The sequence below is a fragment of the Streptopelia decaocto genome (genome assembly GCF_964273445.1).
Source record: "Streptopelia decaocto genome assembly, chromosome: 7".
NCBI classification, from domain to species: domain Eukaryota; kingdom Metazoa; phylum Chordata; class Aves; order Columbiformes; family Columbidae; genus Streptopelia; species Streptopelia decaocto.
Genome location: NC_138661.1, coordinates 58376993 through 58389767, shown reverse-complemented (window position 1 = coordinate 58389767; position 12775 = coordinate 58376993). Strand labels below are relative to the sequence as shown.

General features: G+C 40.2%; 1 protein-coding gene across 6 annotated transcripts in view; it reads left to right on the top strand.

Annotated features, from left to right (window-relative positions):
• The window catches only part of GALNT18 (polypeptide N-acetylgalactosaminyltransferase 18), a 327554-nt gene that overhangs the window by 303610 nt on the left and 11169 nt on the right, over positions 1-12775 (top strand). For 5 of the 6 annotated variants that reach the window (XM_082057797.1, XM_082057798.1, XM_082057795.1 and 2 more), the window contains one exon: positions 7147-7311. The exons of the other annotated variant lie outside the window; for it this stretch is intronic. In XM_082057797.1, coding sequence (XP_081913923.1) covers positions 7147-7311 — 165 coding nt within the window. The remainder of the gene's footprint in view (positions 1-7146; positions 7312-12775) is intronic. 6 annotated transcript variants of the gene reach the window in all.

Genomic DNA, 12775 nt, shown 5'->3' with positions numbered 1-12775 from the left:
TGAAGAAAAATACGGTTCAAAGATGGAATAAAGTAGTGGTGAATCGGGCTTCTTTTCCCTTGCAGTTATTATGCCAAAAGCAGAGTAGCAAATAAATACCACTGGTGCTGAGCATTAAGTTTGCTCATTATAAATGCAGAGTCATGTACCAGTCTCCAGCCTGATTTCATCTGGGAATGTTGCCATAAGGGTTACAAATGGCTTTCAGCCGCAAAATTGGTGTGTATTGCTTTAAACTTCCAGTGGGGAGTTGGCAATTTATTCTTCTGATAATAATCTTGTGTTAAGTTGAACATCTTACGGTAACTTTTTGCTATATGATAAACCAGCTCCTGTGAATAATTTACTGCAACTGGCAACCCACTCCAGCTCTGAAGTCTTTATCAACTCTGGTGGCTTTTCAAAGTTTAATAATGAACTTGGAGCCAAAAATCTCATGGCACTTAAAGTCAGTGGAATTTCAGTGTTAATTGCAATGGGAATCACAGCTTGAGCTTTTAGGGCAAACTTCTTGTGAGTAGAAACTCTACATCACATCATTGTGAGGACAAAGCTGTATATTTGCTTCCAAGTAAGCAGAGATCATTTACCTTCCCTTGTACTCCAGAGAATCATGGTTTTCTGTGCAGATTTTATTTCGTGTAGGTGTTTGAAATATTTTCACTGGGCAAAAAAGTTGGTTGCCATTACCTGGGCTTTCACTGCTCTCATGGCAGATTTAGGAAGTGTTCTGTACTGCAACACAGCATATAAGATGTGAGCATCCCACCAAAATTATATATAGTTCTAGCCCTACAGGAAGCCTGCCATGGCATCGAGTTGGTGATTTTCCATAAAGAACAGCAACACCTTTAGTTTGCCAAGCCCTGACTGGGCGATTGTGTTAATACCAGTGAAGTCTGAGCCGAGCTCTTGGTCCGGCCCGTCTGGCGAGGCCGTCGCCACGGGACTGAAATACGAACTGGGGACTGTGCGAACGGTGCTTAGTGTGACTCTCCATGTAAACAGGGGTGGCCAAGTCTTCTCAGGTGATCTCTAACCCCAGGAAAGAACTATCTGCTACGTGCATGTGCTGCAGTCAGTATGCATTATCTCAGCTTTAACCTTTTATAAATCACAAACTTAATTTTTTCTGATTTTGCGTGTTCTTGCACAAATCTGCTTTTTGCTGTGCTCACTGGGATGTGCTGTGCACGTGTTTTCCCAGTGAGCACCAGCTTAGCAGAGGGTGAACTGGGCAGTTCGATGGCCGGCGATGCAAGTGATATTTCAATATTACATCCGAAAACAGAATTTGTCTCAGAGGAGACAGGTGGGATAGAAGGGCAAAAGGACCCTTTGTTCTGAATGTAACAGTGGAGATTTGGGGGAGACTGTGACTCCAGGCATGAACTCCTTTTTCTCTTCCACACAGACTGACTATGTCAGATTGCATCTCCATTTCCCAAAAATGAGCAAGTGTATGTCTTGGTCCAATGGCAAATAAAGGGCGAAGCCGCTTCTCCTTTATTCTAGAGTTGGTCTGAGTAGCAGTGCTGTATACAACCTTTTGTTTGCATCGCGATGTTGTGCTGGAAGTTTTCCTGATATTCAGGCAAATTTTCAGAGGAAGATAGGCTTAGAATATTAAATAGAAAAAACAACATACAGCAAATTAATTCTCCTGAAATGCAGGTGGGGAAAACAATTAGGACAACAAATTTTCTTTTCGGGACAAATATATTTTGTTCTTTAAAAAAATTGTTTAGAAAAAAATAACAATTAGACCTTAAGTCTCAGTCTTTCCCCTTCTGAAGATTCTGGGAACAACTTTATTGGTTTTATGTGATACCAATCTCAGTTTGCTCGTCTTCTATTTTGTCTTAATGTGAATAATTGAAGTGGTTATTAGGTGGAGCAAACAGGAAATGAAGCAATGGCCTTAGGACAATTCTAGGAAATAAAAATAAATTCAAGAAAGCTATGGAATAATTTGCTCTTCAGTTGGAGGACATCACTTTACAGGCACAAGCTATTTGAAGGCCAAGTTTCTCAGCAGATATTAAAAAAATATGTGAAGAGTTTACAAAAAACAAACAAAAAAACCCCAAACAAACCCAAACTAAACCCCCACCTTTTACGGTCCAGAGAAAGATTGGTTATGAAGGTCATTAATTATGAGGCTGTTCTTTGAGAACACTGTGTGTGTGGCAGAGACCTATACCAAGCTTTGGAGCCAACCCATATGCTTTTCTTCACACCCAGGTATGAAGCTTTTGTTATTTTAACCATGTGCTTGCTGTAAATCTTTAGATTAGTAACACCAGGTTTTGTTTTGAACAACTTCTTTTGCATGAGTTTAATCTGCTGGGAGCCCCAGGCTTCCAGGGGAGACGGAATGCAGCTGGACCAGGCCAGGGCAAGGACAGTGTGGGAAACACCTGCTGCGAATGGGGTTGGAGGTGTGGAAATGCTTAAGGCTCAGGTCCCATCTTGACCCTGACACTGTGGATCACAAATCCTGTCACCATTTTACAGAGTTTCTAACTGGCAGTAATGCTGAATCCTTGTAGTTTCACTGTTTGAGAAGATAAGTGCCTTTGGTGAACCTGCTTTCCACAACAAAGGTGCTCCCTGCCAGTTGCCCAGGAGACAGAGTGGTCCATCAATGCTGTTACAGTGAAAGAAATAAATGGTAAAAGTGCTGTGGGCTAGAACAGACTAATGAAATGTAAGGAGGTTTATTTTGTTACAGAATAAGGGAATTGTTGAGGTTTTTTCAATCATGTGCTTTTGTAGCAACATCCAAGCAAGATTCTTTCTGTGGAAATTCAGTAGCTCCTCAGGGCGCGATGGTGATGTGAAAATGTGTGGTGGTGTTTTGCTGAGGCTGCATCTTCCATGAAAGTGCAAAGCGACTTTGAATGAATGCTGTAAATCAGCATACAGCACCTGTCTGGGCTTCAGTAGAACTGAGCACATTTTTGGCCATTGAGTCTCCAGTCCCTTGCATACAGACTGCTGGGACATTTGCTGTTGTAGCAGAAATGAAAGGCCCAAGTTCTGAGTAAAATTTTCAAAGTTACGCTAATGACTTAATAGTCCATATTCAATATTCAGTCATCTGGGCTTCCAAGACAGTACTGGAGTGACTGTTCAAAAATTACTTTCCTAGATTACTGCAAAATGTCTATCCTGTTGTGTTAGTTGCTGGTGATGTTGCAATACTGGAGGAACAAATGTGCTGGTAAAATGTGCTTTGCCTGTATCTTGTGAAGTGTTTTAAACAAGAGTGTCTCAGTTGTCCATTCTGTGCTGAAGTGCACTGCAGAACAGCGAGCGTGCTTGTTGATGCTTGCTAAAGCATCCTCTTGAAGAAGGACTGCTGTGGCCATTTAGCTAGTTAACAACTTATTTAAATCACAAGTGCAAACTGGTTTTTATAGGGCTGCACATAAAATGATAAAGCATGAACATAGTTTTAATCTGTAAGATCTTATCTTACTTGAAGGTCATTTAAAATATTATCAATAAAAAGATATATATGTGCATACCTAATAAGTACATTATGGGATGGTAACTCAGTTCATGTAACTCAGCTGGTTAATCTCCTACAGCCCACTCCAGAAAGGTAATTTGAGTACCATCTTAAAATGACAAAACACACACCAAACAAACAAAACCAACCACCAAAAAAAAACTAAAAAGGTATTCTGGAAAATTAAAGTAATCAAACAGAAACAGGGAGATATAGTGTGAAAGCAATTAAAATATTGTTCTTAATAAATGAAATTATTTAAAGAGGGGCTTTACTATGGTTTGATGTTTAATATCTTTAGGTTTCAGACTAGAAAATCATTAGCCAGTAGTGCCAGTAATTCTGTTAATTCTACCAAATGGACGTCCTCCCTTCATCCTGGCAGAGTTACTGTTAGTTCCTGCAGTGCAGGGACTGTTTCATTCGCAGGTTGGGTGAAAGGAGCCAGGGACTGTCTGTAAGTTTTAAGAGAAGTTTTGTGGCCCAGTGCAGCCCAGCCCGACCCCTCGCTGTTCGCCAGCATGTTGCTCAAGTAGAATTTGTAGAGGGTATGTGCTTTTGATGTGGTCTGTCTGGAGAATAGCACAGCAATCAAATTACCAGGTTGTGCCATGTTTTCAATTCTGAAATAAGATATGGTATTACTGGATAAGACACTAAAATATTTATAATAATATATAGAATAATTTAATAATATCCATATTACCGGATAATCAAAGCAACATCCTGAAAGAGCCCAGTTAGCCAGACTAACTCCCACCGTACCACTGTCTGTTTCAGTCTGAGTCAATTTTTAGACGCCACCTATGAGCTGGCAGGTGCCTCTCCCAGCACGAGGTGAGCGTATGAGATTTCACACCTCTTTTTCTAAACTGGTCCACAATGAAAAATGAAGTAGTATTAGCAGGTAGGGTGAGCTCTCTCAAGATAAGCAACAACCTGCTAATTAAACCTATTAGGTGTAATTGCATTTTATCATTCTAATTGCGTACAGTTTTGCCAACAAACGGAACTGAGTCATTCCCTCCCCCAGCCAGAGCCATCATTCTGCTTCTGCCCAGAAAGATGCTCAGACTGAACCATTGCTGATTTAACATCAAAAAAAAAGCTGTTGGAGTTGCCCTATGAGTTGTGCTTGTGTAATGCAGGAGGATGAGCTGATCCCCCAGAGCCTTCAGCCACCCTGGGGGAGGCTGGGGAGGGAGCTCATTCCAACAGCCCAGCCCGCGGGTCTGCAGGTGCAGCTGCTTTTGCACGGCCGACCCCGAGCTACAGGGTGCGCTTCTCAGAGCCACAGCCAAGCCCGCCCTTTTGTTCTCATTGACCGATGTGTATCCTCAAGAAAATAAAAGAAAAAAAATGCAAATGCCTTTGATTTTCTTCAGCCATGTGTTCTGTGGTGTTGAGGTGCTGAAAAAAATGGATTTAACAAATCACTTCCTATTAGTAAAAAATGCAAATAAGCAGCAGTTTCCCTCTCATTTTTCTAGTAGCAATTTTAGGTAAGAGGCAAATGAGCTGCAACAAAATATTCATCTGTAGAGCTAATGTGTCCTAACAACCCCCATTAAAGATCACATTGATCTTAATGCCTTGCTCTATCACTACCTCAGTCTCTCTCCAGAAAAAGCATCTGGCTAGATCTTAAACATATCTAAAATAGTTGCTGTTGGTCTGTCTAAAAAGTGCATTTTAAGTGTGTATTTCTGTTCTAAAGCATCAGTTCTGTTTGCAGGAATGTTCATTATCTAACTTGTGGATGGAGTCTGTTGGGGTGTGGCCTGGTTAGTCCTTCCCTGTTCTTACGGTTTACTTCAATCAGCAATAACCGACTATTTTGAAAATGTGCTCTCTTGGGTCCTTTTATTTACCCTTGTCCCGTAAGGCAGGACTGAACTACTCACCTTTTTATTCAGGTGCTAAAAACCCAGACTCACCTTGGTTCAGCCAGCTCACATTTCTGCTGTTATTTCTGTGGGCTGAACAGAACGAAACTTGATGAAGAGGGTCAAACCTTTGATTAGTTTAAACCATTAATGGCAACTTCATTAACTTTTAGGCAATTATGTCAGTTTGCATCTGCTACGGATCTGCCCTGGGAGTGTTACAGGAGGGTAAACAGGGGACACAATCTTGCGTGGAACAAAACACCGTTTGTTTTGATCTGTATTTATCCCTGCATTGACTGATTTCAGCATTCGTTGTTGTTTGGGTTTTGTTGTTGGTGGTTTACTTTTGTATTTTTTTAACATGATGCTCCCAAATCTGTCCTCAGTCCTGGTTGCTTTTGTTTCTCTGCTTTCTGTCCTATTTGCAATGAATATTTTACCATGGTTTTCACAAATAAGAATGTGCACACATAAAACAAGCTACAACACCAACAATGAACAGATACCAAGAGATAGGACCATCAGCCTCCAGGAACGAAGAAGATTCCCAAATACACGCAACAAAATTTCTAGCTCCCCTTTTGTTACAGACATATAGAATGGATACAGTAAATGACAGGGGTGTTAACTTGGTGCTTCTATCCAGCTCTGTTTGTTGTGACTCCAACACCACGGGAGTTGTCCAAGCCCTACACCCACCTGCTCTAAAGCATCATGTTGCCATTTCATCTTTTCAATGGTCCTCTCAAGAAAAAGGTCTGATTCTCGCAAAATTAATTGTGTTTGTGCTTCGCAAACTGACAATCCCAGCATAGTCCTGTGTTACCTTTCTGGGCTTACATGTAATCTAGTATCTTCAGGAGGACACTATCCACTCTGTCTGGCAAGTTCACCTTCCTTCCCCTTCTTTTTCTTTATTCTAGAGAAACCTCCCACATATCTTTGTAGTCAAACAGAGTGGAAAGAATTTGTGTAATGTAGTAGGCTCATGCCTTTGGTCAGAAGCGTAAACACAGAGGCAAACAAAAGTACTCCTTTGCTAGAAATGCAGAGCAGCCAGTATATGGTCCCTTTTTCCAGTCTCTTACGTCTGTGTGTATTGACATATAAAAAATAAAATGAGAACAAACAGCTCGAAACACAGTCATTCTGTTCTCTCTCCTGCCATGTATCTGTCTGCTACCAACTGCTGATAACTTTTTATTGTGTATACTGGATACCGCTTAGCTGCCGCGAATTTAACATTTGATTGTAGAAAACCTTCATTTATCTTTCTGTCATAGAGAAGATTGAGATCCTTCCTGCTGAACTGCTGTTCTCTTTCCTTACCTCTCCCGTTAGCTATTATCCTCAGATGAAACAGTCTCATCAGAGTTGATAATACTCAAACTAATCCTGCTTCTTGCTAGAGGGTGTGTATCTTGCTCTTTGAAGACCCACGGGGCACGACCATAGGAAACAGAAGTAAAAAGGCCCGTGATGAGACAAAAATCAGTTTTGCTTGCATATTTCCTATTATGTTGTTAGCCAACATTTACTTGTTGGTAACAATTAACAATCCGTGGTTAATTTAGAACAACTTTTAAAATGTGTTGTTTCCTGCATGAAAGGAAATAATTTAGAAGTCACTATGGGGTCAGCCTGCTGCTATTCAGCGTATTTATCTTTGCCATTAGCTTTTTGGAAAAAGTGCTGCTTCTGTCTAGAGGCCACAAATCTTGTTTGTGCTTCCTGTTGCAGAATGTTTATTACACAAGCAATCAGCAGCTCCATGTGGGTGTTCTGAGTCCCACTATCGACGATGATGACAACAGATGCCTGGTGGATGTGAACAGCAGGCCCAGGCTCATTGAATGCAATTATGCCAAAGCCAAGAGAATGAAGCTTTACTGGCAGTTTACTCAGGTAATTCTTACTCAGCAGACATTACAGAAAGTTCAAAAGCTCTTTTTCTGTATCTGAAGTGTGAGTAATCTGTTTACTAACAGAACAGAATCAGACTTTTCCTTGCCAGGACACTGTGCCTTTGATCCCAATGTCAGCTATCTCAAGAGGTTATAAAACTGGTATAATATTTTCTGAGTTCAAAATAAATTGTTTCTAAGACAGAGTACTGTTACAGACTTACCTCAATCAAAAAAAGATATTTTAGTAGAGTCAAATGCAAAGTAAGCAATTTAGGAACAAGAAACAGAAAGCTTTTTGTTTGTCTTGAAGTAGCAACTGAGAAAAGGACATAGTGGGTCAGTGATTTTAACAGCAGTTATTTTAACTTCGCAGTTCCTTACTTTAAAAGGCAAAGCTTCTATGTGTATGTGAGTGTGAGAGAGACATAAGAAGAGGTGCAAAGGCTGAGAAGTGATTTCACAGCGATGAGAATGCTGACAGGACACTGAGTCCAGGCCTGGTGTCCCCACATCATAATTGATTTAGAAAAACGAGGGAGAACTATAAAGAAGCCACAAAAGTTCTGGGACTAGGAAACATGTTCACTGATCTAATGCTCTGGAGATCACTCTGGTTCAGCTAGGAGGGAGTGGCCAGGTGATTCAAAGCAGATCAGTGTTTCCACAGAGGGACATAGGTTATCCTGAAGACAAAACAATGTTCCAATGGTTGGAAACTAAAGACAGTCCAACTTGGTCTTTCAAAGGAAGGTAAGATTTTCCTAAGGTAAGAATTAAGACACTGGAAGTTCACCGTGTCAGGTACCCGCTTTTGATAAATAAACCAAAATTACAATATTTTCTAAACAAGCAGGTGATTTAGCTTCTGGGAAAAATGCAACAGCTAGTGCTGGTTTGGCTGGTCACAGTTGCTCCTCTGCAGTTTTGAGTCTACAAATGTAGCTGTGTGTTCCAGCCCATGGGCCAAGGCTCACGAATGAGGTCATTTTATTCCCGTATTTAATTTTTCTGTAATGTCCATGTGGGTTTGCAAACATCTTTCCTGCCAACTCATTTGTTTCTTTTTCTTTGACTTAACAGCCATGATCAGTGTATTGCATTGGTAATAACGGTTTAGCATCTATCTTAGTGCAGAGACCATTTGGACACTGATCAGTAAAGTATGCTATTAACATAATTTGTATTTATACTTGAAAGTAATCCAGATCTTTGTCTTTAAAGGGTAGCTCTCAAGCAGCAGACTTTAAATCCTTAACCTGGAAAGACATCCCAGCTTTTGCTTTTAGTCCCCTCAAGGGCAGAGTTTTAATTATATCTTCTCTCAAATTATAACAATAATCTTGTTATGAGGGAGGCAGGGGACCCACTGTGGCCATCTCAGTACTAGATTTTGGTACCATTTAAAAGAAGTATAATTAACTTATTTATTTAAATAGCATTTCAGTAACGTTTTAGTACTGTCCACCTATTCAGTGATTGCTCTGTATAACCCGACCCTTTGGTGACAATTAATGGTTTCCAGTCCAGGATACTGCTGCTATTTTGTAATACTGATTATGTTAGATCTGATTAGGGGGGCAGCAGTAAGAATGCATTGAGAATTGAACACTTAAAAGTTTCAAAAATGGTATTTAACTACATTAGGTTTGTTTTCTGTCTGTATTTCCATTCCCTGTTCCAAATACAATCTCCCACTGAAGGTGCAGTGCTGTTAAATGAGACTCTATGGACTGTACTTGTCTTCTACAAAGAAAATTTCAGCCCAGGAGAAGTGAAAGCTAATTAGTTGTTTCCTTATGATAAATTAAGAGACAAATGAAATCATTAAAAGCTTTCTGTTCAAAAAGGATTTTGTTAATACCCAATGCAATTAAAATGCCATTATTTCTCAACATACACCATAGTACACAGCCCCGTGTACATTCTGTGAGCTAGAAGGCGGCTAATTAGGGTAATCACGGCTTGCCAAGATCAACTGATGAACTCTATCTGAAATGCTCCCATTTAGTCTGGTGAAAGGATGTTCCAGTGAATATGCTGCAAGCTATGTGGAAAGAGTATTTTTTATTACTTTTTTAAAGCTCTGACATTTCTACTCCATACTATGCAGTGAGCAGAACTACTGCAAATAAGCAGGACTGTAAGTATTGATGCCTATGTAGTCTTGAAGTTGGTGAAATATTAATTAAAATGTAGGTGCTGGCCATAGCTTTTTATAGCACTTTCCTTCAGCTGCAACTATGCTTGGACTTCTTTGGATTTTCTAGCCATCTAACAAGAATGTCTGATGATACAGATACTTAAAAATATAGCAGTGCAAGTGGAGAATGGTTTCAGAAGGGGAATGGGAAACAGACTTACCAACCAAAGGGGGTTAAACCCATTGAACTAGATTTCCCTGACCAGCACAAAAATCAGTATTTTACCTGCATTCCAGACATGTATCTGAAAATTTGAATAAGGAAACTTCCTGATTCTTCTGCAAATCATGGTATATTCTGAGACACACCATGATAGTCTGTGGTGGGACATCAGTCTAGTTGATAGAAGACTGTATAGCTTTTTGAAAAAAGCATTCTTTGTTTTCCCATCCTCCTCTTCCCTTGCATTGCTGAAATATAATGATGAGAGAAATCCTTATGACAAAAGCAGAACACAGGGCTCGTCCTCAGCTAGCTGTCTCCTTGCTTCTGTAGACTGCAGAATTATTTAATTCTTAATTTGCATCTTTGTACGATTAGAAGTGTGTGTTTACAAACATATACACATGTATATATAATCAAACTTGATTTCTTTTTTTAAAAAAATTAATCTTTTACACCATTTTAAAGTTTTAAAATGTTAAGACTGCCTTCAGTTGTAGGCAGCTGGAGTCAGCCACCCAGATGTCCTCTGCTACATGGTGGACAACACAGAGTTTTAATGGACACTCAGAGAGCTACCACCAGGACCTCAAACTTCTTTCATTATACATCTTGCTGGCTGACTGGACAGGGGCTGGGGAGACTGTGGTGCTTTCTGTACAGGACAAACTTGCATTGAGCATTCCAAGCTTGTATCATGTGTTTGTGCAATCAGGATCTATCTGAGCAAATTTCCATGCTCCACGGTTCTGTACAGCTGCCGAACGCAATGAGGCCCAGTAAAATGTAGGCTTCAGTGACATTCTTCCAAGGCTTCTTCAAGTGTTTATAACTGTAATTATGTCAAATTATGTAAATGAGTCCTGAAAAGACTCCAATCAACTGGGTAGTGTACAAGAATTTTATTGTTAAGGTTGGTTGTCAAGTCTTCTCTTCGGGAAATGCTTATTTTTTAATACTTTTATGCTGAAAAGTCTTCTAGGTGTTTCACAGTTCATCTAGTTCAGTGTGTCTCAACACTTTTCCATTTAATCAGAACAAAAATAGACCTTATAGTAAAATAGTAAGTGATCACCAGAAATTACACAAGGCAGGGAGTATAGAGACAGGAAGTAGTAAAATGGTCAGAATTTTACTGAACTACGAATTTAAACATGATATCAAGGAAGCTGCTCTGGTGTCATGAACCATGAGAAAAGCAAAAACTAAGCTCAGTTGTCCCTGAGTTCCCATTTATTTAGTATAAAAGACTTAATCCTGCTTGCACCCTCTGAGCTCTGGCAAGGAGTGGGTGCACAGGCAGTGTGCTGGCAGCCACAGGTTGTCCCTGTGTCACCAAATGCTTGTGGGACACAAGAGTCAGCAGCACGTGTGTGACAGTCACTGTCCCTGGCACTGCCACAGTGATTGTCTTACCTGCTCTGTTGGGTGGCAGAGAGGGGCACCAGGATGTGGGAGATGGAAGCCAGTGCACCTGGACAGGTAACTCCTTGGGACATCTTTCAGCAGAAACTGCTGATGGCCAAAAGCGTGCTCGTCTGAACTGACTAGCTGATGATATTCAGTTTGATCAATGTTGCAGTCACTTGGGTTTTTTGGAGGGGTGCGGGGGTGGTGGAGCATTGATTTAGGGTTTGTTTTGTTTCTTTAAAGAACTTTCTCAGTTGCCTGGCTGATCTCTCAGGTTTATTGCTAACAGAAAGGCAGTTGTGACATAACACCTGTCTTGTGAGTGCAATTCATCCCTACACAGGTCACCTGGGTGACAGCAGGTCATCCAGCAATAACAAAGGTAAAGGGAGGAAGTTTGTCTGTACTTTTTATCTTGAAGTGTCTCCATATATTCAGATAGGGATGTGACTGTTTCTTATGCTTCGAACCAGACTAGCTATGCTGTCACTATTTGCTGTTGTGAGGAACTTAACTTGACAGATGAGGACTCTGCATAAAAACAGGTGTAAGAAAGGACATGACACAGAGCTAAAAACCTATGAGATTAATTCTTTTAAGGCTGGTCCATGTTGAATTCTTTTCAGTAGAGCAAGTTCTTATTTTAAGTAAGTAAGTAAGTCAAATAACAGTATGGTTGCCATCCAAAGGTAAGAAGAGTCTGCATTTAGAGGGAAGGAGAATCGTGGCCGAGCTCACGGCAGGGGCTCAGCCTGTGCTCAGCGCTCACCTCCACCTGCTGTGCCAACGTTGCTTTTACATGTTACGGAGAACTGTGACTCCAGACAGCGCTGGCAGTTTCCACAGGAAATCTCCCCGTTCAGAAGTGGGCAGAGGGAGTGTTTTATGCTGCCCTGAGACGCTGGAAATTAAATTTGTTCCTGACAACTGTAGTGCTGGTGTATGGGCCCAGTACCTCAGCACTTTTTTCTATACTTAGCTGCTCTTCACCCATCTTTGATCAAATATCACCCTAGTTAGCCTGTACTTAATAGTTTAACTAACTGGATAACTGCATGAGGTGTTACAGCTGGAGAATGAGGAACACGAATCATTTTTCTGCTTAGACAAAGTGATTGTTAATGTTTTAATTTTCTTCTTGCTCTAGTAAATTTGTCTCTGATTCGTAAGCAACTTAACCAATAATTTTGTTATATTAAACACTTTTTAAAAGCAGGTGTATTAGAGTATTTGTTTTTCAGACGCCTTGAACTGTATCTTACTATAAGCCTACAAACTCTAGTCCCATTTATGCAGAACGGAATTATTGAGAAGTACAAAAATCATTCAGTCTTTCTTGGTTTTTGTACACTTGACTTCAACATGAAAGATGTATATGCAAAACACATGCAGAAAAAATACTAAATATAAATATTACTGTATAATATTGTGTTTTAACAACTGGTGTTGAATTTGCTTGTAGTTATTGCTGTAGTTAGTGGTAACCAAAATCTCCTTGTATAAGCTTAGTCTCCTATTTGGAGCACTCTTTTAGCAGTGCCTTTTAATCTTTGCAAATTAGGTGTAGAACTTACCAGATAGAAAGTTTGTGTGTGAACACAGCAGTAAAACGAGCTTTTAGTGGGTGCATTTCAAGTCTTTTCCAGCATATCCCATTATGCAGTATTTACTCTCCTGAGAACTACATTT